Source organism: Mauremys reevesii, linkage group 9 (assembly GCF_016161935.1).
Source record: "Mauremys reevesii isolate NIE-2019 linkage group 9, ASM1616193v1, whole genome shotgun sequence".
In the NCBI taxonomy this organism is placed as follows: Eukaryota; Metazoa; Chordata; order Testudines; family Geoemydidae; genus Mauremys; species Mauremys reevesii.
The window spans coordinates 102959548-102986970 of NC_052631.1; the positions used below are offsets into that span (position 1 = coordinate 102959548).

Here is a 27423-nt window from a genome sequence, read left to right on the forward strand (position 1 = left end):
GTCTGCCCTCACTTCCCGTCCCCAGCCAGCCCCAGAGTGACACCCTCTCCAGCCCCTCCTCCTCTGCTCAATTCCTTTCCCGGGCCAGGAGGTCACTTGACCTCTCTGTCTCCAACACCTTCAGTTGGCACCTTGTAGAGGAGGGGCCCAGGCCATCAGTTGCTAGGAGACAGAGTGCCAGGCATTTACGTGCACTGGCCCTTTGCTCTGTAGCAACCATATACCCTGATCCACCACCTAGATACTTAAGAACTGCCTGGGGGACACTGAGGCACCAACACTGTATTCAGAGAAAACATTAAGAACATTCCCAGTTCGCCACAGGGGGTCTGTGCTCCCTCCCCACGTGCACGTGTGCAGTCCCTCTGTGTGTGTGTGTGTGTGTGTGTGTGTACGTGCACTCTCCCTCCCCGTGTGTGTGTGCACATGCTCCCTCCCTATGTGTGTGCACCCTCTCTCTGGGGCATGCAGGGCCCTACCACACTCTGGGGCCAGGAGTCTGGCACTAAGGGGAGGATCCTGCCCTGACAGTGACTCCTCAAGGGGGCAGGGCATCGCTGCAGAGCCTTCTACACAGGCCAGGCCTTGGAGGGGCGTACTGTAATTCCTTGAGGCACTGGGCGGATGCTGGGAAATCCCTGGGGGTTGCTACGCTGCGGTAGGTTAGTTCCATTGGCCTGCTCAGCTTTGGCTGGAGCCCCCTGGTGCGCAGCTGGGTCAGGGACCTACCTTGCCATTCTGGAGGGCTGAGTCCAATGGAGATTTCACACGAGCCGGGGGTCGGGGTGGGTTTAGCTTAAGCCTGTGTTACACTGTCTCTGTGCAGGAGCCCTTCATTACAGCCAGGTGCCCGGCTCTGACAATGGGGGGGAAGCATGAGACCCGAGGTGAGAATCAAGGAGTATTGGCTGTGGGTCGGGATTGATGAGCCCCAGCAGGGGCCGTTCTGCTCTCTCTGTGGCTCTAACGCCCTGGTAGTGCCTCTCCCGATGGGCTGGGCCCTGTCTGCATGTCTCCCGCAGAGCTCTGTGCAGCACCCTGTCTCTGCGTGTCTCTCCAGTGCCACATGGACGGTTTCCGTTCTGTTTCCCAGGGACCCCAACAAGCCTGTCCCCCAGGACACCAAGTTCATTCACACCAAGGCCAACCGCTTTGAGGAAGTGGCGTGGTCCAAGTACAACCCTCGCGACCAGCTGTACCTGCACATCGGCCTGAAGCCGAGAGTGCGAGACCACTACCGAGCCACCAAGGTGGCCTTCTGGAAGCACCTGGTGCCCCACCTGTACAACCTGCACGACATGTTCCACTATACCTCGACCACCACCAAAGTGCCGCCGCCAGACGCCACGCAGAACTCACACATCACCCGCCGGCCCAACGGCAAAATCTGGACTACCAAGCGCCCGGCCATCTCCCCGGCTTACAACAGCGAGAACCCCAGGGAGAAGTGGAGCCCGGAGCAGGAGGCTGGCACGCTGCTGATCGAGAACCCCCGGGACTACTCCACCGAGCTGAGCGTCACCATCGCTGTGGGGGCCTCCCTGCTCTTCCTCAACGTGCTGGCCTTTGCTGCGCTCTACTACCGCAAGGACAAGCGCCGGCAGGACACACACCGCCTGCCCAGCCCCCAGCGCAGCGCCCCCAACGACAGGGGCCACACGCCCGAGGAGGAGATCCCCTCCCTGCAGATGAACCAGGCCCACCATGAGTGCGAGTCAGGGCAGGCGCACGATGCCCTGCGGCTCACCTCCCTGCCCGACTACACGCTGACCCTGCGCCGCTCCCCAGACGACATCCCTCTGATGACCCCCAACACCATCACCATGATCCCCAACTCCCTGGTGGGCTTACAGACCCTGCACCCCTACAACACCTTTGCAGCAGGGTTCAACAGTACGGGGCTGCCGCACTCACACTCCACCACCAGGGTATAGCTCCAGGGGCTGTGCCCACCCATGCCTGCTCACATCCACGCACACAGAGGACACTGGCAGGAGCTGACGGATGCAGATTGGGCAGCACACACGGACGGACCCACCTGGCGGGGTGGAGCAGAGCCCCAGGGCTGGCAGGACCCCTGCTGTGGGACAGGTGGGCTGCTCGCTCCTCCGGCTCGCTCGCTCTTCTGTTTTTATTTTCTAAAGTGCTTTGACTCTCCGTGTGCTGAGAGGGCTGACGCCGGGGCAGCAGGGCCCAGCCAGAGCGGTGCAGGAGAACGACAGCAGAGCATGTGCAGAGAGCGTCACCCAGCCCTGCACGCTGCATCCCGCTGGAAGCCCCCGTGCAGGACACTGAGAAGGACTCGTCTAGGGAGGAGGTGATGGCGTGCCTTCCCCTTGGCCTGGACATGGCACTAGAGGACTCTGCACCACTCGGGAGGTGGTGCCTCCCAGAGCCCTCTCCCCTCCTCACAAGTACATTGGGGACTGGCTAGCAGCTGTCCTTGGCATTCTCTTTCCACTGGACCTGTTGGGTTGATTGAAATTTGCCATTCAAAGTGCCATGGAAAAGGCTCCAACACTCTGTCAAATTGTGGTGTGAAGCAGCTGCCTTGGGCCACTGGCACTGGGTGGGTGGGATCAGTGCCCGGGTTGTCGCTGGGTGGGAGGACTCAGTACCCGGTCTGGCGCTGGGCAGGAGGGGCTCGGTGCCCGGTCTGGCGCTGGGCGGGGCGGGCTCGGTGCCCGGTCTGGCGCTGGGCAGGAGGGGCTCGGTGCCCGGTCTGGCGCTGGGCGGGGCGGGCTCGGTGCCCGGTCTGGCGCTGGGCGGGGCGGGCTCGGTGCCCGGTCTGGCGCTGGGCAGGAGCGGCTCGGTGCCCGGTCTGGCGCTGGGCGGGGCGGGCTCGGTGCCCGGTCTGGCGCTGGGCAGGAGGGGCTCGGTGCCCGGTCTGGCGCTGGGCAGGAGGGGCTCGGTGCCCGGTCTGGCGCTGGGCGGGGCGGGCTCGGTGCCCGGTCTGGCGCTGGGCAGGAGGGGCTCGGTGGCCGGGGTGTCGCTGGGTGGGAGGACTCGGTGCCCGGTCTGGCGCTGGGCCGGCGGGGCTCGGGGCCCGGTCTGGCGCTGGGCGGGGCGGGCTCGGTGCCCGGTCTGGCGCTGGGCAGGAGGGGCTCGGTGCCCAGTCTGGCGCTGGGCGGGGCGGGCTCGGTGCCCGGTCTGGCGCTGGGGGGGGCGGGCTCGGTGCCCGGTCTGGCGCTGGGCGGGGCGGGCTCGGTGCCCGGTCTGGCGCTGGGCGGGGCGGGCTCGGTGCCCGGTCTGGCGCTGGGCGGGAGGGGCTCGGTGCCCGGTCTGGTGCTGGGGCCGGGCGAGGGCTCGGTGCCCCGTCTGGCAGACCAACCCTAGGTGTGGGCCCAGCACCTCTGCTCCCCTTGCTGCAGAGAATCTCTTTTGTGTCGGTCGTGTCTCTTTGCAGAGATGTTTTTTAAGCAGATCTTTAGTTCTTTACACACTAACGGAGTCGCTGCATTTTGTCCTTTGTAAAGATTTTAAACCAGGTGTTCTTGATATAAAGTAAAAAAGCCAGTTAGAATCTCAGTGTGTGCCACTGCTCCCACCAGCCGGGCCCCCGCCCGCTGCCTTCCCAAGAGAGACCATCTGTGCCATGCCCCCAGCCAGCAGCCTGGGCCGGCAGGGCACATCCCCACGGGGCTGATGTGCAGCCCCCTTTTCTATTTTTGATATTTCCCCTCCCCTGTAGTTCATGTCTGTGTATTTCAGCCAAATAACGTGTGTGCTATGGCCCAAGTCTGTGAGCGTCGCTCTGCGCTGCCAGCACTCCTCTGCCACCAGCCACTGCCACCTCGTCCCACCGCACGGCCTAGGACCCCCACCCCTTCACTAATACCCTGCTACACCACCGCCCTCCTTACTAAACCCTGTTAACGCCCCTCCATCCTAGTCATCTGCTGGCTCCCCCGTCCCCTGCCACCCCCTCCCTGCCGTCCTCTGCCGGCTCCCCCGTCCCCTGCCACCCCCTCCCTGACGTCCTCTGCCGGCTCCCCCGGCTCCTGCCACCCCCTCCCTGCTGTCCTCTGCCAGCCCTGTCCCCGCCCTCCTCTGCCAGCTCCCCTGTCCCCTGCCATCCCCTCCCGGCCGTCCTCTGCCGGCTCCCCCGTCCCCTGCCACCCCCTCCTTGCCGTCCTCTGCCGGCTCCCCCAGCTCCTGCCACCCCCTCCCTGCCGTCCCTCTGCCAGCCCTGTCCCTGCCCTCCTCTGCCAGCTCCCCTGTCCCCTGCCAGCCCCCTCCCTGCCATCCTCTGCCAGCTCCCCCCACGCCGTCCTCTGCTGGCTCCCCCTCCTGCCGTCCCCTGCCAGCCCCTCCCTGCCATCCTCCGCCAGCTCCCCAACCCCGTCCTCTGCCAGCTGCCCCTGCCCTCCTCTGCCAGTTCCCCATCCCCTGCCATCCCCTCTTGGCCATCCTCTGCCAGCTCCCCCTGCCCTCCTCTGCTGGCTCCCCATCCCCTGCCAGCCCCCTCCCTGCCATCCTCCGCCAGCCCTTCCCGCCGACCTCCTCTGCTGGCTCACCCCACACTGTTCCCTGCCAGCCCCCTCCCCACCCTCCTCTGCGACTCTTGATGTTTTTCACCACTGCCATTGCCATATCATGCTGCTCTCTGCCAGTCCCATTGCTGCTCCCATCCTTCGCCAGCCCTGCTGCCCGCCACGTTCTGCCTCTGTCCCTGCCTCGTGCCCCCGGCTCCGCCCTGCACCTGCGACACGGGGGCAGCCAGCTGCACAGCAGAGCCCTGGCTCAAGCAGCCTGGCATGGCGAGGCCTCGGCTCGTGCGGAGGTGAGGGGCCCCTACGCGGGTAGCGCAGTGAATGGTGCAGAGGGGGTCACACAGTATGTGGGGCTCAGGGTACGTTTTATTGACGTCTCAGCTCAGTCCTTGCTGGACATTTCTCCACCCCCCCCCAAAAAGACCCCAATATCTTAGCAGTCACCACTAGGAGCCCAGGCCTACAGGGCAGGATGGAGGGGCACTGGCGGGGCTGCAGGGAGCCCGGGGCTGCAGGGCAGGATGGAGGGGCGCTGGGGGGAGCCCAGGGCTGCGGGGCAGGATGGAGGGGCACTGGGGGGAGCCCAGGGCTGTGGGGCAGGATGGAGGGGCACGGGGGGGAGCCCAGGGCTGTGGGGCAGGATGAAGGGGCCTGGGGCTGCGGGGCATGATGGAGGGGTGCTGCAGGGAGCCCGGGGCTGTGGGGCAGGATGGAGGGGCCTGGGGCTGTGGGGCAGGATGGAGGGGCCTGGGGCTGTGGGGCAGGATGGAGGGGCCTGGGGCTGCGGGGCAGGATGGAGGTGCGCTGGTGGGGCTGCAGGGAGCCCGGGGCTGTGGGGCAGGATGGAGGGGCCTGGGGCTGCGGGGCAGGATGGAGGGGCGCTGGCAGGGTTGTGGGGGAGCCCAGGGCTGGGGGGCAGGATGGAGCGGTGATGGCGGGGCTGCGGGGGAGCCCAGGGCTGAGCTAGCAGGAACATGCAGCACAGCTGGGTAACATTGGGGTGACCTGAGTTTCTTCCATTCTCGGCACTGGAGGAGCAGCTTTTGCCCAGGGCGGGAGAGGCCCATGGCTGCGTTGGGCCTGGGCTGTTGGACACAAGCTGCGCTTGGCCATTCCCTCCAGGCGCGGGAGCACTAAGCTGTACCCCAAGGCTGCCCCCCAGGGTGCCCGGGGGGCTCTGGCAGAGGCACCCTGAGGCAGCGCCTGCCACATGCGAGCTGGTGCTGCCTGGCTCCAGGCATCAGTGGCCAGACACAAGTGGGCTGGGGAGAGGGTGCAAGGGTTGGGCCCCAGCCAGTGCGAGGCCAGGGGCTACCCAGTCCTCCGGCAGCCCCCCCAGCTCAGCTCAGCCCAAGGATGGGGGGGGGCAACTGGGGGGGCTGCAGTCTGCTCCTGCCTCCCTCCGCATGACGGCTGGCTGGCAGGGCACGTTTTGCTCGCTTCAGGGGCCCAAGCCACAGCTGCGGCTCTGCACCTTCCCCCCGGGCTCTGCCACCCACCCCCCTGAGTCCCCCCCTGGGCTCTGCCACCCACCTGACTCCCCCCTGTGCTCTACCACTCGCCCCCCTGAGTCCCCTCGGGCTCTGCCACCCACCTGACCCCCATGCTACCCACCCGCCCCTGAATCCCCTCGGGCTCTGCCACCCACCTGACCCCCCCGGGCTCTGCCACCCGATCCCCTGAATCTCCTCGTGCTCTGCCACCCACCTGACCCCCCCGTGCTCTGCCACCTGCCCCCCTGAGTCCCCCCCTGGGCTCTGCCACCCACCTGACCCCGTGCTCTGCCCGTGCTCTGCCATCCGCCCCTGAGTCCCCTCGGGCTCTGCCACCCACCTGACCCCCCCGGGCTCTGCCACCCGACCCCTGAGTCCCCGTGCTCTGCCACCCGCCCCTGAGTCCTCGGGCTCTGCCACCCACCTGACCCCCGGGCTCTGCCACCCGATCCCCCACTCCAGGGCTCTGCCACCCACCAGACACAACCCCCTGGGGCTCTGCTACCCGACCCCCCTCCCCGCCCCAGGGCTCTGCCACCCAATCCCCCCCTCCAGGGCTCTGCCATTGAATCCCTGTCAGGGCCTGACTCATGCCAGGGCATTGCCACCTGATCCCGACCCCCCGCCCAGGGCCTGAGTCCTCTCGTCCCCCCAAGTGCTTGTCTCTAATCCCCCCTCCCATCCCAATTTGGTCAAAGGAGCCCAGAGCCAGGCCCAGGGGCTTGGGCTCATACGCTGAGATGGTCGGCCAAGTCTACATTCCCCATTTCATGCCATGTAGGGCAATATAGAGGATCCCCCCAAAGATGGGGGGGGCAGAGCAGGGCCTTGGGGCAGGGAGGGCGTGTGGGGGCGGAGCAGGAGATACAGGGGTCTCGGGAGCAGGAGGGGGGCCTGGGGCTGGGCAGAGCAGTGCTGAGTGCAGAATGCATTTATACCGTCACCTGCGCAGAGTAACAACCTCCAAATAAAACAAATGCTATTTTGAATAGTGTGGCGTCCTGTGAGCTGTATGGGGGGACGGGGAGGAGTCTCAAAGGCCAGCTGTGGGGTGGGGAGAGGAGACCACCAGAGCCTAGCGGGGAGTGAGGCAGGAGTCCCAAAGCCAGGGCAGGGACTGGGGAACCACAGCCCAGCCTGGGTGCGTGGGGGTTCATTGGCATTGACCAGCGCCAGCTACATGGGCCCTATGCCTGGGTTTGCCAGCAGGGGCCTTGGGGAGCAGCCCTCATGCAGCGCCATTGGAAGCAGATGCTTTGCATGGGGGGCTGAGCGGGGTGGGGGCTACTGAGCCACGGATGGGCAGCTGGCTGCAGGCTGGGGCAGGGGGGGTGTCCAGTGTGTTACTTCTCACGCGCTCCGCAGCCCACTCCCAGGCACCACAGCAGCTGCTCCAGCCCCTCCACGTCCCAGCATGGATGAGCCGTTGACTAGACAGAGCAGCGGCACGACAGGCAGGGATGGAACCATCCAGCAACATGCTCCAAGATTTCCACTGCTCGCCCCAGTTCGGTCACCCTGGCATCTGCCCCCCACCACGGCCAGCAGTCACAGGTGCTGGGCAATCGACCACTGGCAGCTCAGAGCATGGTGGGTCCCTCGCCTTGGCTACACCCGTAGTCAGCATCAGGCCAGGCTTAGCCCAACAGGGGCAGTGTCTGTCTATGGCACGTTGCTGGCAGTACCCAGGTGACTCCCATACTCCGCTGAGCCCATCCCCGGCACCCTTCAGGGCAGGGCAGCCCCCTCCACTGTACACCTGGGGCCTGAGCCCCACAGAGGCCCAAGAGCACCTGGCGAGTCTCAGTTCGAGGCTAGTGCCCAGCCCACTGGCCCATCTTCCTCTGACAGCCCAGCCCCAAAGCCCTGCAGCGCAGCAGCCCCTGGGGACACCGGGCAGGGCCCTGCTGGTGGCGCCCCAGGCAGTGCTGAAGTGGCTCAGTGGCTTTCCCCGCTGTGCTGGGGCTCCCTGCTCACGGAGCAGCCAGGGCCAGCTGCTCGAGGAGCCCTCGTCAAAGGGACCTGCCAGCGCCGTGCTGGCTGGGGACCTGGTGCATCTCTGGGATCGGGGCAGGGCACGTGGCCCAGCAGCGACGCCCCAGGCTCCTACGGGTGGCATGAGCTGCCAGAGTCCCAGCTCCCTGAGATCTCCCTGCCACAGGCTGGGCCCACACGGATGTTCCTGTGCCCCAAATGGAGCACTCTGTGGGGCAGGGTCTGCCAGTGCCCCACAGCACCCTGCACCATCAGTCTGGGCTGCAGCTTCCTGCATCACGCACTGTGCTGCGGTGCAGGCACCCGTGCGCAGGGCAGGCTCGCCCATCCCCTGCTGGCGCTGCCCCACCTGTTTCACTGCCCCACCCATTTATTATCCCAATCGCCCCATCGCTTCCCCCCAGGCATCAGTCAGACAAAATCAGGGGGGATTGTGCCAGCATATACAGCATTAGATTTGGTATGTTAGCGCCTGTGACAGCTGAGGGGCGGGGCCGGGGGGGGGCAGAGTGGAAGATAATAGATGAATGGGGGAGGGGGAACCAAGGTGTGTGTGTGGGGGAGTGGGAGCTGCACTCTAGCCCCATAGCAAATCACACCCCTGCCTCCCTCAGCCTCAGTCCATTGCCCCCTCCCCTTTCTTGCCAAGCAGCAAAGCTGTTGATTTAATCTCTTTTTAATGTAATTTCAAACAGGGTTTCCATAGAAACCAGTCATGGGCCCTGCGGCCTCCTGAGTGTACAGGCCTGATGAGCCAGAGCTGGGGCCCTGAGCCGAGCAATGAGCCTTAGCTCTGCCCTGGGGGGAAACCTCCCCGCCTTGTGACACCTGTGCTGGGGCAGCCCCAGAGGAGGCCTGGCAGCTGCCGAAGGCCTCATGAGCCTGGGGGTCAGTGCCGTGGTGTGGCCCAGGCAATGGCTAGCGCCCCCCGCCCCCCTCCCCATAGGTATCAGCTTAGCGCTGGTTCACCTCCCCCTGCCGGGTGGCTCCTGGCTGCGGGACATGGGCTGAATTAGCCACTGGCACAAGAATATGCTCCTGGCCTATGAGCTCAGGGGAGTCCCTGACAACGGCTGCCCGCTGTGCCCAGGTCTCATTGGCCTACTGCTCACCAGGCCGCCCAGGTTGTGTCCTCATTTACCATGGCACCAGTGATGGGGCTGGGAGGGGCTCTGGCCTGCTCCGAGGCGGTGCTCGGCCCCTGGCAGTTCTGATGTTCATAGGCATGTGCTTATGCAGCCAATGCACCAAGGGAACAAGACCTGCCCAAGTACCAGCTGGGCAAGGCCAGGCATGCCATGCAGCTGTGGCATGTGGGGCCCTGGCTTAGCCCCCTGGGCCCTCAGCCCTGGGAGGGGGGGGCTAGCGACAGCGTGTCGTGCGTGTGGACAAGAGCAATTCATCATTAATTGTCATGATATCGCCTGCTGTCATGAGCCCCTGCGCTGTGCGGGGCAGTGTGACGAATGTCCAGGCCTGCCCCAGGCCCGGCCAGGCTGCATTGCACAAGGAATGAGACCAGGTGCTCCGTGGCTGCTGGGCCTGACAGGGCCGCGTTGCTGAGTAACCGCTGGCTAGCAGGGCAAGTGGGACCAGGGCTGGCGCTACCAAAGGCAGCGCTAGAAACGCCTCCCTGTAAGCAGCTGTGCCAGGCTAAGAGGTGCATGTGGGAGCCCAGCATCGGTGCCAATAGGCCACGGGTGGACTACTTGAGCCCCCCCCCCCCCCACACACACACACACACACCCCGCCCGGCAGGCTCTATGACCCTATCCCTAAGGGCTTAGAAATGTGCCCCTGACGAGCCAGTCCCTGAGCTTTGTTAGCCCTGGCTAGGCCACACCTGCTGGTTTCCTTGGCATAAGTTAGAGCCGCCTAAGTGTTGCCCCCAGTCCTCACCCCCCGCATAGCTCTGGGGAGGTTCCCCTCCCCCAGCCCTGGCTGGCCCCCACCCTCACCTGGCAGTTCTGAGGCCAGTCCTGCACCGCCCCCTGCTGTTGGGCCCGGGCGCAGCCTCCCCAGATTGCCGGGGAAGCAGAGATGCTGCTATTTTAGTGACCTGCTGGGAGAGAAACTTGGATGGAAATTGACATCAATCTCTGCAGGGTCCCGTTGTTGCCATAGAAACATGAATGCTCAGACACCAATCTCCTGCAGCAGGGAGGTCCAGCCAGGCGCAGTGAGTTATATGGGCCCGTGGTGCCCGGGCTCCAGCAATATTCAGGGCCTGGGGCCCCAGCTCCACCCTTGGCCCTGCCTGGTGCCCCCACGCGCCTCCCCCAGAGCGTCCCTGCCTGTGCCCTGGGCAGCGGGCGGCTGCCTGCCGCTCCACACCTCGCTCCCTCGCCGGCCGCTGCCAGCTACACGTGATGGCAGCCCCCCCTCAGCACCCACCAGAGGGGAGGCGAGGGGGCTTCCTGGAGCTGAGAGGGGCCCCAGGGGCATGTGCAGTGACAGTGGTGGGGGTGAGTGTGCTGCTGGGTGGGGGGTGGCCCTCTCCCAGAGCTTACTGCTGCTGGTGGGGAGAGGGGTGGGGGGAGGCCTCCTCTCTGGCTCCAGCCCCGGGGCAGACTGCCTGCACCCCAAATGCCTCATCACCTGCCCCCCCCCACCCCACAACCCTCTGCCCCAGGCTGAATCCCCTCCTGCACCGTGAACCTCTCATCCCTGGCCCCACCCCACAGCCCTCACCCCCACACACCCCAACCCTCTGCCCTAGCCCTGAGCCCCTCCACACCCCAAACCCCTCATCCCCAGCCTCACCCACCACATTGTGCAATATCGGGAAACTGTTAAACGCTTACTGTTTCCTGTCCATTTTTACATTATTTAAAAAATATATATACGGGGTGGAGGGGAGGGGCAACTTGGACCCATTCTGGGCACCACCAAAAAATTATACAAATCTGCCGCCCATGGGTCCAGCAGGGTCCTGCTCACAGCCCAGGCTGCAAGGTGGCTGGGATCTGCCGACACTGCTGTTGACTCATCGGAACAAGGGCAACCCCTAGGTACTTCCTGGCTGAGACTGAACCTGCCACCCCAGCTCAGATCTTCTAGGGCTTCCCTGCAGCCCCATCTGGCTCCAGCAGCAGCTCCCCCCTGCACCATTACAGGTTCTCCTGTTTCCCACTGGCCTGTGACAATCTTAAAGAACCCCAGAAGGTGGCACTTTCCCTCTAGCCCTGAACAAGGAGCTTTAGCAGAATAAGGAACCAGCGTTAATCCCTAAAGCTGATTCTTTCTCTGCTTCACTGCAGAGCTTCTGCCTAGGCAATTCCTACCCTCCAGCCTGCAGATTTAAAGAACCACCCCGCACCCTCACCTCTGGCTGTACAAACATCTTTAACAGGAATTAATCAGTCAGCCATGAACCCTGGCTGCTGTTGCGTCACCGCTTCAGCATGAGCCCAGGTCCGCGCCTTTCCTGTCTGGAGCAGGGTCTGGGCAACTGATTCACTTAGAATGTAGAATCATAGAATATCAGGGTTGGAAGGGACCTCAGGGGGTATCTAGTCCAACCCCCTGCTCAAAGCAGGACCAATCCCCAGACAGATTTTTGCCCCAATCCCTAAGTGGCCCCCTCAAGGATTGAACTCACAACCCTGGGTTTAGCAGGCCAGTGCTCAAATCACTGAGCTATCCTGCCTTGGATATTCCCATCCTACAAGTGCAGACATCTGCCTGATAGATTACAGCCTTCTCCTTTAGCATGACCTCCAGTCCCCGTGGTGTTTTCTTAAACCCCCAGCTCCTGGAGTCATGTGATCCTGTGAGACTGCTTTCATTTCAGAAGAATAAATGGTCACTTACCTTTCATAACTGTTGTTCTTTGAGATGTGTTGCTTGTGTCTATTCCATTCTAGGTGTGCGCCAAGTGCGCGGTCATTGGAGATTTTTGCCTTACTGGTATCCATAGGGTCGGCTCGGCTGTGGTGCCCTTGAGTGCTGCACTCATTTGTCAGTATATTAGGCACCGCCGACCCTACACCCTCTCAGTTCCTTCTTGCCAGCAACTCTGACAGAGGGGCAGAGGCGGGTAATGGAATGGACATGAGCAACGCATCATGAAGAACATCCATTACGAAAAGGTAGGTAACTGAGTTTTCTTCTTCGAGCGCTTGCTCCTATCTATTCCATTCTAGGTGACCCACAAGCAGTATCCCTGGAGGTGGGCTCAACGTTCACGGTCGTGCGGCTTGCAGCACTGCTCCGCCGAAGCCAGTGTTGTCTCAGGCTTGCTGGGTAACTGCATAATGAGGCGCGAACATGTGGCCAGACGACCATGTAGTGGCCCTACAGATCTCTTGGATTGGTACCTGTGCCAGGAAGGCCGCTGACAATGCTTGTGCCCTAGTTAAGTGTGCTGTCACAATCACCAGCGGAGGCACCTAACAGTAGCAGATGCAGGCCATGATTCAGGATGAAATCCTCTGCACAGACACTGGGTAACCTTTCATTCTGTCTGCCACTGCAATGAACAACTACGTTGACTTACAGAACAGCTTTGCTCTATCTGTGTAAAAGGCCAGCGACCTCCTGATGTCCAGGGCATGTAGCCTGTGCTCCTCATCTGACGCATGAGGCTTTGGAAAGAAGACGGGTAAGTAAATGTCCTGGCTAGTATGAAACTGGGAAACGACCTTGGGCAGAAACGCTGGGTGCGGTCGCAGCTGGATATTATCCTTGTAGAAGGCTGTATACGGCAGCTCCAAAGCGAGCGCCCTGATCTCTGACACCCCGCAGGCCAACGTTATTGCCACCAGGAACAAGACCTTCCAGGAGAGAGCAGGAAACCAGAGGCTCAAATGAGGACCTGTGAGTCTCAGCAGCACCAGATTCAGGTCCCAGCGAGGGACAGGATCCCGGACAAGCAGTAGACACGCTCCAGACCGTTCAAAAACCATGCCATCATGTTGTGAGCAAAGATCAACCTGCCTTGGAACAGAGGATGGAAAGCTGAGATAGCCACCAGGTGGACCTTGATCAATGACATGGACAAACCTTGGAGTCTGAGGTTCATCAGATAATCCAGGATCTCCTGCAGTGGGGCCTGCTCGGCCTGAATATGCCATTCCGAGGCCCAGCATGTGAACCTTTTCCGTTTGGCCAGGTAAGTCACTCTGGTGAAGGGTTTTCTGCTATTCAGTAAGACCTGCTGGACAAGGGCTAAGCATGCCTGTTCGTCTGTGCTTAGCCATGTGGTAATCAAGCCATCAAGTGCAGCACTGCCAGGTTCAGGTGCAAAAAGCTGTGACAGCAGATCCGGCTAGAGGGGCAGCTGCCGCGGGGTGGCTACCGAAAGGCTCAGCAACATGCCGAACCAGTGCTGGCGAGGCCACGCGGGGCTATTAGGATAATTCTCATCCTGATCTTCAGAAGGACTCTGTGAATCAGTGGCACTGGCGGGAAAGTGTACATCAGCACCCCCAACCACGGAATGAGATAGGGAGCCCCTGCCCATCCCCGGATCAAACAGAACACATGGCATTTTCTGTTCTGTCTGGATGCAAACAGGCCCACCTGGGGAATCCCCCACCTCAGGAAGATCAGGCTGACCATCTGCAGATGGAGTGACCACTTGTGGCGAGACAAGAAGGTTCTGATGAGGTGATCCACCAAGATGTTCCTGGTTCCAGGCAGGTACACGGCTACCAGATGAACGGCATGCCACACATAGACGTCCCAAAGGCAGAGAGCTTCTTGACAAAGGCCCGAAGACCTGGCACCACCCTGCCTGTTGGTGTCCTACATTGTGACAGTATCCATCAGTGTCCATCAGGACCTGCACCACCTGGCCCTTCGGGTGGGGCAAGAACGCCTGGCAGGCCAGGCGAACTGCTCTGAGCTCCCTGATATTGATATGGAGGGCCAGACTGTCCCACAACCAGCGGCCCTAGATGCTTAGCTTGCACAGGTGGGCTCCCCAGCCCAGATCCAAAGCATCAGAGACCAGGATCAGTGACAGGGATGGTGTTGCGAAGGGAACTCCCTCCAACACTGACCCACGGTCCAACCACCCATCTGGGATGACCCAATGTGATCCAGCACCCTGACTACCCAGTCCAGGTCATGCCTGTTGGGGATGTAGACTGACACCAGCCATGCCTGCAAAGGCCACAGGTGTAGCCGGGCAGGACTGACTGTGTATATACCTGCGGCCATGTAGCCCAACAACCGCAGGCAGGTGTGAGCCATGGTGAGCGGGTGGTTCTTTACATGGGAGATCAGGTCCGACATGGCCTGAAAATGTGCTTCCAGAAGGAAGGCTCTGGCTTGCATGGAGTCAAGAACTGCCCCAATGAACTCTGTTCCCTGGGCCAGCATTAAGGTGGATTTTTTCTCGTTTATTAATAGGCACAGTTTGCGGCAGGTGGAACTCACCAGATCGAGCCAGTCATCGAGATATGGGAAGACCTGGATCCCTCAACATCTCAGGTTACATTTTGTGAATGCCCTCGGGGCCAATGAGAGGCCAAAAGGGAGAGCCGTGAATTGGAAATGGTGTCCACCCACTATGAAACGTCTGTGACCTTGGTCCTTCAAGTTGAGGGCAGTATACCAGTCTCCTGGATCCAGGGAAGGGATGATGGAGACCAGGGAGACCTTGCGAAACTTCAACTTTCTGAGAGACTTGTTGAGGCCACACAGGTCCAGAATGGGTCTGAGGCCCCCTTTTGCCAGCGGGATTAGGAAGTAGTGGGAACAGAACCCTTTTCCCTTCATGTTCCGATGGAACTCCTCCACCGCCCCCAGGTACAGGAGGTTCTCAACCTCTTGGACAAGGAGTTGCTCATGAGATGGGTCCCTGAAGAAGGATAGGGGTGGGAGAAAAGGCAGCTGAAAATTGCAGGGTATAGCCCTGAGATACTATGTCCAGCACCAGTGGTCTGAGGTGACCCGTGACCAAGCCAAACGATAGGGATGAAGACGGTTGAGGAAAGAACAAGGTGGATCCAGGGAATTGACTGGGGCGTTGCTCTCAAGCGCACCTTCAAAACGAGTTTCTGGCCCCTGTCATGCTTCATTCGCCAGGCTGGGCTGCACAGGTGAGCGGGAGGAGGAAAGGCAGCAATGGCTAAAGCTCATGTTTCTGTCCCTTCTCCTTGCAGACCCCTGACGAGGCCGCCAAGGCCTTGGTGACGGGGGCGACCGGAACTGCTTCCATGCAGACTGCGGCGTGTGCATCCCCAGCGAGTGAAGGGTGGCCTGAGTGTCCTTTAACCCATGCAGCCTCACATCAGTCTGCTCTGAAAATAGACCGTTCCCTGGATCGAGGTCTGCATCTTGTGGGACAGGGCTGGCAGTCTGAAGCCAGGAGTTGCACCTCATAACCACTCCTGATGGGACCACCCTGGCCGCTGAGTCGCACGCCCTCTGGGGAGAGCACCTAGCCACAGGGTGCCGGATTCCTGGGCCAAAGCCTGTGGGAGGGACTCCTGAACTTACGGAGGGAGTCCTTAAGTTACAATTGTACCCGCCCAAGAGGGCCTGATGGTTCGCCACCCGGAATTGCAGGCTGGCTGCTGAATAAATTTTTCTCCCAAAAAGGTTCAGTCTTTTGGCCTCTTTATTTTGGGGGAGTTGAGCTGGTGTGCCCCTGTGACAATGCGGTTCTGGCGGGACCCAACTGAGAGTGCCAATTCAGGACCAATTGCTCAAACAGGGCAGTCACAGCCCAAGGCTGGGGTTTTTCTACCTCTAAGGCAAACCAAACCAGCCAGACAAAAAGGACTTCGGTTTCACCCCACTGGCTAACCACAAGTCACACGAGCAATTTCCTTAGACACTCCAGTCTCCCAGTATCACCACCAGCGCCACCCGTCCTGGGGACGAATGGTTATGGAGACCAACACCCCAATAAAAGAAAAAGGTTCTCTCGATTCCAAAGACTCAAGCCCCAGACCCAGGTCAATATACACATCAGATCTTACCCACAAATCACGCTGTTGCCAATCCTTTAGAATCTAAAATCTAAAGGTTTATTCATAAAGGGAAAAAGGTAGAGATGAGAGCTAGAATTGGTTAAATGGAATCACTTACATACAGTAATGGCAAAGTTCTTAGTTCAGGCTTGTAGCAGTGATGGAGTAAACTGCAGGTTCAAATCAGGTCTCTGGAGTACATCCCCAGCTGGGATGGAGCTTCAGCTTGTAGCAAAGTCCCTCCAGAGGTATGAAGCAGGATTGAAGACAAGATGGAGATGAGGCATCAGCCTTATATAGGCTTTTCCAGGTGTAAGAACCTCTTTGTCCTCACTGTGGAAAATTACAGCAAAATGGAGTCTGGAGTCACATGGGCCAGTCCCTGCATACTTTGCTGAGTCACAAGGCGTGTCTGCCTTCTCTCCATGAGTCAATTGTGTAGCTGATGGTCCTTAATGGGCCCTCAAGCAGGCTAGGCAGAGCTAACACCAACTTGTCTGCGGTGTCACCCAGAAGCAGAGCACAATACAAAATACAGACGGTACAGAGCCAATACTTATAACTTCAACTACAAAATGATACACAGACATACAGACAGCATAATCATAACCAGCAACCCAGAACCTGGTCTTAGACACCTTATACGACCCCCTTTACATAAGATTTGGTGCCACTACAGGACCTTGGTTGCAAACCATGTTCTATATGGTCCCAGTTTATATCAATAACGTCACAGCCCCTGCTTATCCTTTTTGCTGTTCCACAGAGTTAACCAGCGAGCCTGGAAGTGGGCAGGTATAGAGGTACTCAAACCCTTTGGCCCGGACAAAGTACTTCTTTTTGGCCCTTTTGGAGGTGAAAAATAAAGTGCCCATCTATAAAAAGGGAAATAAGGACAACCTGGGTAATTACAGACCAGTCAGATTAACTTCTGTACCGGGAAAGATAATGGAGCAAATAATGAAGCAATCACTTTGCAAACACCTAGAAGATAATGAGGTGATAAGTAACAGTCAGCATGGATTTGTCAAGAAGAAATCTAGTCAAACCAACCTGATAGCTTTCTTTGACAGGGTAACAAGCCTTGTGGATGGGGGGAGGGAAGGCGGGGAGTGGTAGACGTGGTATCATTCTGGGCTGTATTAGCAGGAATGTTGTAAGCAAAACATGAGAAGTAATTCTTCCGCTCTACTCTGTGCTGATTAGGCCTCAACTGAAGTATTATGTCCAGTTCTGAGTGTCACATTTCAGGAAGGATGTGGACAAATTGGAGAATGTCCAGAGAAGAGCAACAAAAATGATTAAAGGTCTAGAAAACATGACCTATGAGGGAAGAGTGAAAAAAAAAAAAAAGGGGGTTGTTTAGAATCACAGAATCATAGAATATCAGGGTTGGAAGGGACCTCAGGAGGTATCTAGTCCAACCCCCTGCTCAAAGCAGGACCAGTCCCCCACTAAATCCACAAATCCCTAAATGGCCCCCTCAAGGATTGAACTCACAACCCTGGGTTTAGTCTGGAAAAGAAAAGACTGAGACATGATATCAGTTTTCAAGTACATAAAAGATTGTTACAAGGAGGAAGGAGAAAACTGGGCCAGGGACACAGGTGTGGGGCAGGGGGCCAGGGAGTGGGGCAGGGGGCGGGGCAGGGGGCAGGGCAGGGGTGAGGAGTCAGGGCAGGGGCTAGGGCAGGGGTGAGGGTCAGCAAGTGGGGCAGGGGGCAAGAGGCACAGGGTGGGGCAGGGGGACAGGACACGGGGAGAGGGAGTCGGGGCAGGGCGGGGGTGGGGGCCAGGGAGTGGGGCAGGGGGGCAAGGGGCACAGGTGTGGGGCAGGGGGCAGGACAGGGGGCACAGGTGTGGGGCAGGGGGGCAGGACAGGGGGCACAGGTGTGGGGCAGGGGGCCAGGGAGTGGGGCAGGGAGGGGGGTCGGCGTAGCCGCCTGGCTCATCCCCTGCTCCAGCAGCTTCAGGGGGTAGGACCAGCCGCTGCTGAGGACAGTGCCCCCTAGTGGGCCATGGGGAAATGTCACTGTCACGCCCACAGGTAGAACTGACTTGTGCCCCGAGTGGAGGCTGGGTTAACCCCTAAGCACACCAGGCATGTGCCTAGGGACCCAAATGGGGCGGGGGAACCTCAGCGACGCTGGGACCCCACACAGCAGGCTGCAGCACCACCCAAGTCTGGCCCAGCTGCCCCTCAGGGCCAAACCTGAGTGGGCAGTGGCGTGGGCAGTGCCATGAGGGCAGCTCCTGCACCAGGGCTCCCCAGGAGCCTGCATGGCCTTGCCCTGCGTCCAGCTGCCCGTGTCTCCTCTGCTCTGCCCAGCGACCACCTACTACAGGTCCCTGAACCCGACCAGCCGGAGCGTCGCTCTCACCATCAGGCACTGGACAGGACTCGGCAGTGAGTGCCCACACGCGGGGGCTGGCTGCCTGCGAGATGGATGGCGGGGAGCCGGGGGGGGGGGGGGAGGAGACACGATGGAGGTTATAGGGCAGTGACTGAACAGCTGGAGCCAGTCTCTGTCTGTGCTGGCTAGGAGAGGGTTATCCAGGCAGTGTGATGTTTGGTGCAGCTGTAGGCAGCCCATGGATTACTGGGGATGCAGCAGGTTTGTTCCCATTCTCTGGTGTGGAAGGTAGGGCCCTGCCTGCCTAGGGCCTAGTGCTGGGTTAATATGGCCCTGCCTGCATGGTGGTGTTTGCAGTAGTGCCCAGGGCCCTGGGTGGGATTAGGGCCCTGTCCCCTACCCTGCTCAAGCCCCAGCAGGCGCAAAAACAGCTCCCTCCTCTCCACAGGGGTGTGATGCTCCTGAGGGAGCCGTGCCAGGGCTCAGACCTGTCCTGCTGTTGTCCCGAGGGGGCACATGCAGGGTGCGCGGGCCATGCCATGCTGCAGGGAGGGCAGCGCAGGGCCAGTGGTAGCTGCTGCATTAGCTCCATTCCCATCACTTGTTTTAATTCCCTGTGGGTGGAGGGGGCCTTTGCATGCTGCGCACGCACAGCTGGCAGCCCAGGAGGGGGTCAGCTCGGGGTGGAGGCCCCTCATGCCCAGCACAGACCCCCAGAGTACTGAGCCTTTTCCACTCCTCCTGTCAGCTCTGCTTGAGCAGCAGCAGATGGGGCTGTGGGCAGGGGACGTAACCCCCCCCCCCCCCAGGCCCCGGGCTGGATGGGGCAGGCAGGAAGGGCCCAGCCCGGCTGTGCTCTCACTGGGCCAAGGGTCAGTGGCACTGCAGGGAGCGGTGACTCAGCTGCCTGCCAGCGGATGCATTAACCTCCAGCTGCAGACAGAGCCTCGGACCCACACAGGCAGGCAGGAGGCTTCTCTCTCTGCGTCCCGTGCCCGACTCCTCCCCAGTGTAGGGGATGCTGGCAGGTGCCCTCCACGTGAGCTGGTCCTGCAGTCACCGCTGGGCACGTGCTGAGATGGGGGCTCCTGGGCCATCACCCCATGCTGCTTGGGGTGCCAGCTGGGTTGGAAGGAGCCCTGGCTCCTGGGGGAGTGACTCAGCACAGAGCAGGTTCCTCAAGGTGCCTGTGCACATGGGACAGCGCCAGGCCGTCTGGGCCGGGCCGTCCCCTGGAGCTCTGCCAAGCCATTGTTCTGGGGCCCAGATGAGGGCACGAGCCCTCCCCCCTCTGAACCCAACAGCCTGGATGCAGAGGGACCAGGTGCTCCCGCCTCAAGGCTCAGCCTGCAGCAGCAAGACCCCACCAGGCCCCCACCCTGCAGCACTCGCGGGGCTCAGTCCACAGCCAGCCAGCAGCTCCCGGAGACTCAGCCTCAGCCTACGGCTGTCAGCCAGGCGAGCACAGAGAAGATCCTGCCCAGACCTTTTGTGCTGCCCTACATCCCCAGCTGGGGAGCAGAGACCCAGTCCCACCCCAGCCAGCCTGGAAGGAGCCTGGGGTCCCACTCACAGGGCACATATGGCTCACCAGCACCTGCAGCCCGCGGGCCCCTGGTGCAGACACAGGGCAGAAGGAAGTGATGGGGGAGCCAGGCCGCCTATGCCAACCATCCCAGGCCCACACGCAACTCAGAGCGAGTACCAGTGAGCACCCGTCCCTGTGACCTCAGAGTGCCTGTCCCCCCAACAAGGCACAGCCCCACCTCAGCCCCCACCTCCAGCCTCCCTCACTGCAAGGTGATGCTGCTCCCGCAGGGCACAGGAGTGTATGTTTGTGTGCGCATTGACCTGCCCTGGCCAGCGCATTGGGCTCCCCACCTTCCAGCGCCTGGCCCTAGGCCACCCCTCCAGTTGGCCCAGTCTCTGCCACCTGCAATCCATGCCCTTCTGCCTGGCCTGAGTCAGGGCCCTCCCACAATCCATCCCCCCTGCGGCCAGGCCCTTCCGCATGCTGGCCCACCCCCAGGGCAGCCCATGCCCTGCTCTCTGTGCTGCACCACGGCTGGCAGCATTCCCGACTGCCTCGATCCTTTGGCACAATGGAGATGCTGGGGCAGGGGGCAGTGGCTGTGGCCGACCCTGGACCATGCCAGGGCACCCCCGAACCTCAACACTTCACAATGCCTGACTTACCTGCCATCAGCAGCCAGTCCCCTCTGCCAGGGCAGCCCAGGCCGAGAGCTGGCTGACTCGGAGCCATGCTGGGACAGGGGCTAACACCATCTGCACAGGGCAGCCCAGAACAAACATTAAAACGCAGACTGGAGACAAGAGCGCCAGTTCTGGAGGATCCCTGCTGTGGGCAGCTCACTCAGCAGCCCTTCCTGGGGCTGGGCCGCAGGGCAGAGGCTAGTGCTAGCCAGCCTGCAGCATGGGGGTGGGACGTGGTAGCAGACACGGAGGGTGAGACCATGTGCTCAGCCAGGAAAGGCTCGCTGAAACCTGCTGCCCGGGGCACAGCGCACCTAGCACAAAGGAAGCAGGCACCCAGCCGCGGCAAGGGAACCTGGGTCTTGTGCATCAGCCCCAGGCCTTGGGGAGCCAGCGCCAGCTGCAGCACGCCAGATACTTTCAAGTGCTTGCCCTGCCGGGGTGCCAGGGGTGCCAGGTGCACCTGGGCAAACATCTCTGGACAAAGGGACACAACCTTGGCTCTGCTGAGCACAGCAGCTATGGTCAGGACTGGATGGAGCCCCCTGCAGAGCCACAGGCTAGAGCCAGCCCCACGCCCAGCCCCGGTGCGGTACTGCCTCCGCACATGGACCCCCCGTGCTCTGCAGCTGCGCTGCTCCTAGACTCACCTGGTGCTCAAGAGGCCGGCTGCCTCCTCACACCTGGCCAGGTGGACAGCCCCTGCCTGCCCGCTGCTCTTCTGTTCCTCCAGCTCCACTCAGGCTCATCCAGCTCCTGTGTCCTGAGGCTGCCAGGCTGGGAGTGGGCTCTGGATCTACAAGGTGGGTCTTGCTGGCCGGTGAGTCCCAGCCCCACCGATGGGCAGAGTAGCCGAGCCAGAAAGGGCCCCCAGGAACGCCAGGTGTACCTGCAGGGCTCCAACCCCTAATGGACACATGGGGGCAGGGAAGTGCTGCCCCTGCACCTGGGGCTGAGCATCCCAAGCACTGCAGGGCCTAGCAGGGGCATGGTAGACCAGCCACTCCCCATAGCACCCAACAGAGAAACAACCAGCTAGCTACTAGCTGCCTTGCCCAGGCCAGGCCAGGCCACCTGGCCTCCACCCCCTGGAGCCACACACCAGGGCAGCCCCCCAGGCTTAGCCCCCATACCCCTTTAAACTCTGCAGCCCCACCTCTCTTCCCCCAGTTTCTCTCAGGCACAGGCCAAGCTGCTCATTAACAACCCTGCAGCCACCTGCTGCCTGGCTATTTCTCTGCCCTGGTGGCCAGCTGGGCCCAGGTTCCCTGGGACCCTTTTGCAGGACGTACAGCCTGGCTCAGCCCCTCTCCCACTATGGCCTCTCTGCAGCTCCAGCAGTTCTGCTGCCAAAGTCTCGCTACCCGCCTGGTGTGGCGCTTCCACCCGCAGGTGTGGAATGGGCTGTGCCTGGGCAGTGCTGCGGTAGGCCTGCTCGGGCTGCTCCTGCAGGCTCTGGCCAGGCACCGCCGGGGCTGTGGCAAGGTGGCTAGCAGAGGCTCAGAGAGCAGGCTCCGTGCTGCCAGGGGGATAGTAGCTGCCATTACTGCCAGCAGCTGTCTGGGCACTGCAGGTGAGAGCAGGTGACTTCCCAGCTGCATAGAGCCCTGCTGCTGGGCTTGCTCTCACAGGGCTGCCCTGCGTTCCTCTTTCCACCAGGGATCCTGAGCCGCTCTGTGCTGTGGCTAGCAGGCCCCCCCGGCTCTGCCAGCCAGCCTCCAGTGAATGGGACAGCAGGCTTTGCTGGGCCACTCTGCACTCTGGCTGTGGTATGGAGCATGAGCCCTGGGTGCTGTGTCTGGGGGGCAGTGTGTCTGGGGAGCAGTATCTGCTGGGGGCTGTGTGCTGTGTCGGGGGGCTGGGGAGCTGTGTCTAGGGGGCAGTGTGTCTGGGGAGCAGTTTCTGCTGGGGAAGGTGCTGTGTCTGGGGGTCTTGGTGGTGGGCTGTGGCTGGGGGACTGGGTTGTGGGCTAGGGAGGCACTGGGGTTGGGGCAGTATCTGGGAGGGCTGGGGGAGGTGCTGTGTGTGGAGGGGCTGGGTGGTAGTCTGAGGGAGGCACTGGAGCTGGAGGGGCTGGGGGCAGTATCTGGGGGCTGGGAGGGCCATGTCTGGGGGAGGGGCTGGGTACTTGGAGAGCACTGGAGGGGGCTTTGGCAAAGGGGAGCGGGGCTGGAATAGTGGGTGGATGGCAGAGCTGTGTGGGCCACAGGGAGGGCTCTGGCTCCCTTGCAGGTGGGGGGCCTGCTGGCTTGGGGGTAGGGGGGCAGGGCACAGCCCTTTCACATCTCCTGTCGCCCCTCAGATGTGGGTGCAGTACTTCTACACGGCTCACTTCTGGGCCTTGTTCTGCTACGCGCTGGAGGCTGTTCAGCTGCTGCGGAGACCTGCAGGCTGCAGGTGGGGCTAGGTGCCTTCCCTTGCACTCCCCGGCCCTTTGGGGGGCACACAGCCCCCTCCCCCCACGCCCCAGCCTGTTATTCCCTCCCCATCCTCTGAGGACGCGGCCCTTCCACAGCTCTGCTCCGGAGCCAAGCAGGTGCCCTGGTGTCTCCATTTCCCACCCCACTCAGTCCCAGGTCTGACAGCGCTTCGTGCTCAGCCTGGGCCTGTGTGAGCAGTGCCAGGCCTGGCTGCAGGGCCCCGGCCCCGGCGATGGCTGGCACTGGGATCCAGGAGCTGTGCTCTGGGGGGGCCTGGCCAACCATTCTCCTCTTGCTTTGCTCAGGTCCCTGACTCCCTACTACTTGTTGTGCTGGGGCCTGTCCAGCACCCAGTGCCTGTGGGGCGTCCAGCAGCTCCTGTCCCCTGCCAGTGCCAGGTAAGCCGAAGCCCCTACCCCGCCCCTGCCCCTGCCCAGTCACAGGCTCATGCCCCCTTCTCCCCCAGGTGTGACTCGCAGCGCCCACTGGCACAGGCCCTGGCTGTGGCTCACTACACTGCTGCCTACGTGCCGCTCTTGCTGGTCCTGCTGCTGAACCCGCTGCTTCTCAACAGGGCCCTCTGTGCAGGTGAGCCAGCCCCACGCCCTGCCCCGGGGCCCTCCCGGGGACACTGGCAGCGGAGCAGGGAGAGTGGGTTGGGCTCAGGCCGAGCAGGGGGCTAACGGCATCTCTCCTGCAGCCACAGCCCTGCTGAGGGGGCAGACGGGCAGGTACACAGCCAGCGAGCGGCTCCAGGAGCAGCAGCTTAGGAGGAGATTCACCAGCATCACTGTTACCTTCACTGCCTGGTAATGCCCCCTGCCCCCCCGCCAGCCAGTGCTCTGCCCCAGTGCCTGGTAATGCCCCCCCCCCACCAGCCAGTGCTCTGCCCCAGGGCCTGGTAATACCCACCCCTCCTCCCCGCCAGCCAGTGCTCTGCCCCAGTGCCTGGTAATGCCCCACTTTCCCCCCCCCCCCGCCAGCCAGTGCTCTGCCCCAGTGCCTGGTAATGCCCCCTCCTCCCCGCCAGCCAGTGCTCTGCCCCAGTGCCTGGTAATGCCCCACTTCCCCACCAGCCAGTGCTCTGCCCCAGTGCCTGGTAATGCCCCACTTCCCCCACCAGCCAGTGCTCTGCCCCAGGGCCTGGTAATGCCCCCACCTCCTCCCCACCAGCCAGCACTCTGCCCCAGTGCCTGGTAATGCCCCACTTCCCCCTCCCGCCAGCCAGCGCTCTGCCCCAGTGCCTGGTAATGCCCCACTTCCCCCCCTCCGCCAGCCAGTGCTCTGCTCCAGTGCCTGGTAATACCCCCCCTCCTCCCCGCCAGCCAGTGCTCTGCCCCAGTACCTGGTAATGCCCCCTCCTCCCCGCCAGCCAGTGCTCTGCCCCAGTGCCTGGTAATGCCCCACTTCCCCCGCCAGCCAGTGCTCTGCCCCAGTGCCTGGTAATGCCCCACTCCCGCCCTCGCCCGCCAGCGCTCTGCCCCAGTGCCTGGTAATGCCCCCCCCTCTGCCTGGCTGCCTACAGTGCCCCTGCTGGAGGCTGGGGGGGGGCCCTGCCCATTCAGTGGGGGTGGTGGCTGCTGTAGCCCTCCCCCCGATCAGTCAGCATGGCCCCATCTCTGCTCCCCACAGCTGGCTAGGGAATGTGGTGAACGATGGGCTGCTCCTGCTAGAGCCTGCATGGTGCACGGAGACCCTGCGGCTGCTGCACGTGGCCATCCGGACCTCCTGGATCATTGTGGTGGGCGAGGGCATGAGGGGGCAGTGAGGCTAGGCTGCCCGGGGATCTTGTTTGGGGGTGGTGGGGGGCCCGGGAAGGGAGAGGGTAGCGGGGGAGGGGTTCCCTGGGAAGGGAAGGGGATAGTGGGGTAGGAGTGTCCCGGGAAGGGAGGGGGTAGCGGGGGAGGGGTGCCCTGGGCAGGGAAGGGGATAGTGGGGGAGGAGTGTCCTGGGAAGGAGGCGGTAGCGGGGAGGGGTGCCCTGGGAAGGGATGGGGATAGTCAGGAGGAGTGTCCTGGGAAGGGAGGGGTAGCGGGGAGGGTGCCCTGGGAAGGGAAGGGGATAGTGGGGAGGAGTGTCCCGGGATGGGAGGGTGTAGCGGGGGAGGGGTGCCCTGGGAAGGGAAGGGGATAGACAGGGAGGAGTGTCCTGGGAAGGGAGGGGGGGCAGCAGGAATGGGGGTCCTGTGTGGTGAGACCAGTAGGGCAAGAGGCTGCAAGGCCATGCTCAGCTGATTTGGGGGGGGACACACCACATATTGGGGGGGGGGGGCTTGCTGTTGGTGTCAGCACAGTTGCACTGGGGCCCTGCCTGCGCCTGCCCCTCCCTGACCCCCTCCTTCCTCCAGGCCATCCTGAACCCCATGTCAGGACTCCTGCTGTCTCTGGCGCTGGTGGGCTGGCAGCAGGCAGGGCAGCCGGCGGGCAGAGCTCTCCGCAGGGATGAGCAGAGCAGCAGCGAGGACTCTCCTGAGCCTGTCCTGGGCCGTGTGGCTGTGCCTGGCCAGTTGCGGGCCCCCAACCTGCTCAGCCTCCTGACCTCCGGGGCATCCCTGGGTGAGTAGGGGCAGAGCGGCTCTTACACTGCGGGCCAAGGCCGGGGCAGCAGCCAGCACCAATGGCTCTGCCTGAGGGCCCCTGGTCAGGGCTAGGGGAGCTGTGCGGCTTGCCCTGCCCTCTGGCGGTGCCCCCAGCTGGGGTGCAGGCACCTGAAATGCTGAGTCTGCCCCTGTAAGGACTCTGGTCAGCAGCCTGCCCGTCAGGGGGCCTCTCTCCTCTTCCCCCCCACCCCGTTTCTGGTGCCATCTGCATCTTGTACCTCCTCCCCCAAAGGAGCCAGCCTGGTGGAGGGGGGGCAGGGAGAGCAGAGCATCCCTGGGAGGCAGTGGGGCTCAGCCCTGTGCTGGCGGGCAAGGGGCTGCTGCTCCCCAGCCTAGGGGGGCAGCTGGTCAGAGGATACTGTGGGGCTGGCAGGCCCAGCATGTCTCCCTCCCTTGGCAGGACCTGCCCCCACCCTCACTGTCTCCCCCTCCCCCCGCAGAGTTACCGGTAATCTCGGTGTGGCAGAGACATGCGCTCTGCCCCCAGCCACGCTGCGATGGACGGACGGCTGGAGGGAGCGGCAGGCGAAGCTGAGGGTGCCTGCCCCACGAGATGGCTCCGTGAAGGGACAGACTGACAGCTGCTACGGTGTGAATAAAGGCTGCTGGGCTCAAGCCCACTCGCTGCACCCCCCCAGCTTGGGCCAGGCTGGCTCGGGGGAGGGGGCCACAGCATCTGCCTGGGCTGCCCGTGGATTCGCTGCTTCCCAGGCTGGCGGGGGGAGCAGACTGTGGCTTTGGGCTTGAGCCAGCCAGGGCCCAGCAGGAAGAGCCCCTTGTCCTCGGAGCTTGCAGCCCAAACCATGCTCCTGCCCCCGGCTCACACGAGGGGCTTCCTGGACTGGACTGGGGGGGGGGGGAGCTCTGCCTGCATTTCTAACTACAGTGGGGAGAAGCTCAAACCCCTTCCCTCCCAGCTATTCCAGCCTCTGTCCCCCTCCACCCAGGGCTAGGCTGGCTCTGCCCTCCCCCCCCCCCCAGCCTTGAATTCAGGGGGTCAGGCAAGAGCGTGAGGGGAGATGGTAGCTGGGGGGCACAGACGGGGGTGGGGGGAGGATGCAGTGCACTAGCCCCAGGCTGCACCTAGCTGACTCAGCCAGTTTTATCATACCAGCTACCGCCCCCAGGCCTTGCCCAGCCCGGCAAGTCACTGCTGATGCAACCTCCTCGCCACCCTGCTCCCACTACCAGCCACAACCAGCACGCCTGCTGGAGCAGCCGGGGCTCCCCCCGTAACCAGGGCCCAGCTCTGCCCCCCCCACAGTGCCCCCTGCTGGGAGAGGCTGGGCTGGAGCAGCCGAGGGCTCCCCCCCCCCGTAACCAGGGCCCTGCCCTGCCCCCCACAGCGCCCCCTGCTGGGAGACGCTGGGCTGGAGCAGCCGGGGGCTCCCCCCGTAACCAGGGCCCTGCCCTGCCCCCCCCCACAGCGCCCCCTGCTGGGAGACGCTGGGCTGGAGCAGCCGGGGGCTCCCCCCCACAGCCAGAGCCCTGCCCTGCCCCCCCACAGCGTCCCCTGCTGGGAGAGGCTGGGCTGGAGCAGCCAAGGGCTCCCCCCCACCGTAACCAGGGCCCTGTCCTGCCCCCCCCCCAGCACCCCCTGCTGGGAGACGCTGGGCTGGAGCAGCCGGGGGCTCCCCACCACAGCCAGGGCCCTGCCCTGCCCGCCCCCACAGCGCCCCCTGCTGGGAGAGGCTGGGCATTCCCTGCAGAGCTCAGCTGCGTAATCTGTGCTCGTTGTTTGGCTTGCACTCTGCGCGAGGCCCTTCCCTTCCTGTGGGGAGAGGCGAGCGCTGAGCCAGGAGATAACGCTGCTGGCAGCCACCCCTTGGCAGGACCTGATCCTCTGCCCTGCCTCACGCCTCCTGTGTGTGTGTGGGGGGGGGGGCTGTTTCATTGCCCTGGGGGCTCTGGGACTCCTCACCTCACAGGG

General features: G+C 62.6%; 2 protein-coding genes and 1 long non-coding RNA gene across 19 annotated transcripts in view; all 3 read left to right on the forward strand.

The window, feature by feature from the left end:
- The window catches only part of NLGN3 (neuroligin 3), a 98404-nt gene extending 95904 nt beyond the window's left edge, over positions 1 to 2500 (forward strand). For all 15 annotated transcript variants that reach the window (XM_039487145.1, XM_039487140.1, XM_039487141.1 and 12 more), the window contains one exon: positions 1094 to 2500. In XM_039487145.1, coding sequence (XP_039343079.1) covers positions 1094 to 1934 — 841 coding nt within the window. In that variant the 3' untranslated portion in view covers positions 1935 to 2500. The remainder of the gene's footprint in view (positions 1 to 1093) is intronic.
- Positions 2501 to 10055: 7555 nt separating this feature from the next.
- On the forward strand, positions 10056 to 15138 carry LOC120371430. Its single transcript, XR_005584345.1, has 4 exons — positions 10056 to 10160; positions 11848 to 12072; positions 14339 to 14419; positions 15094 to 15138. It is a non-coding gene; the product is annotated as an uncharacterized LOC120371430 (long non-coding RNA).
- Positions 15139 to 21553: 6415 nt separating this feature from the next.
- On the forward strand, positions 21554 to 26982 carry LOC120372328 (G-protein coupled receptor 143-like). Of its 3 annotated transcripts, none has more exons than XM_039489356.1 (9): positions 21562 to 22047; positions 22134 to 22243; positions 22777 to 22871; positions 23200 to 23292; positions 23469 to 23482; positions 23595 to 23703; positions 24527 to 24635; positions 25242 to 25449; positions 25934 to 26978. In XM_039489356.1, the coding sequence occupies exons 1-9, from the start codon at positions 21792 to 21794 to the stop codon at positions 26026 to 26028; spliced, it is 1089 nt and encodes a 362-aa protein (XP_039345290.1). In that variant the 5' UTR covers positions 21562 to 21791; the 3' UTR covers positions 26029 to 26978. The 3 variants fall into 3 exon arrangements, with proteins under 3 accessions (XP_039345291.1, XP_039345290.1, XP_039345289.1); XM_039489355.1 differs by having other exon boundaries at positions 21564 to 22047; positions 23361 to 23482; positions 25934 to 26977; XM_039489357.1 differs by lacking the exon at positions 25242 to 25449 and having other exon boundaries at positions 21554 to 22047; positions 23361 to 23482; positions 25934 to 26982.
- Positions 26983 to 27423: the final 441 nt, after the last annotated feature.

What these genes read in the sequence shown, in the direction of transcription:
- LOC120372328 (XM_039489355.1), top strand. Translation starts at nt 21,792, where the DNA reads ATGGCCTCTCTGCAGCTCCAGCAGTTCTGCTGCCAAAGTCTCGCTACC. An exon ending in CAGCTGTCTGGGCACTGCAG is followed by an intron (nt 22,048 to 22,133) that starts GTGAGAGCAGGT and finishes TCTTTCCACCAG; the next exon opens with GGATCCTGAGCCGCTCTGTG. An exon ending in GACCTCCGGGGCATCCCTGG is followed by an intron (nt 25,450 to 25,933) that starts GTGAGTAGGGGC and finishes CTCCCCCCGCAG; the next exon opens with AGTTACCGGTAATCTCGGTG.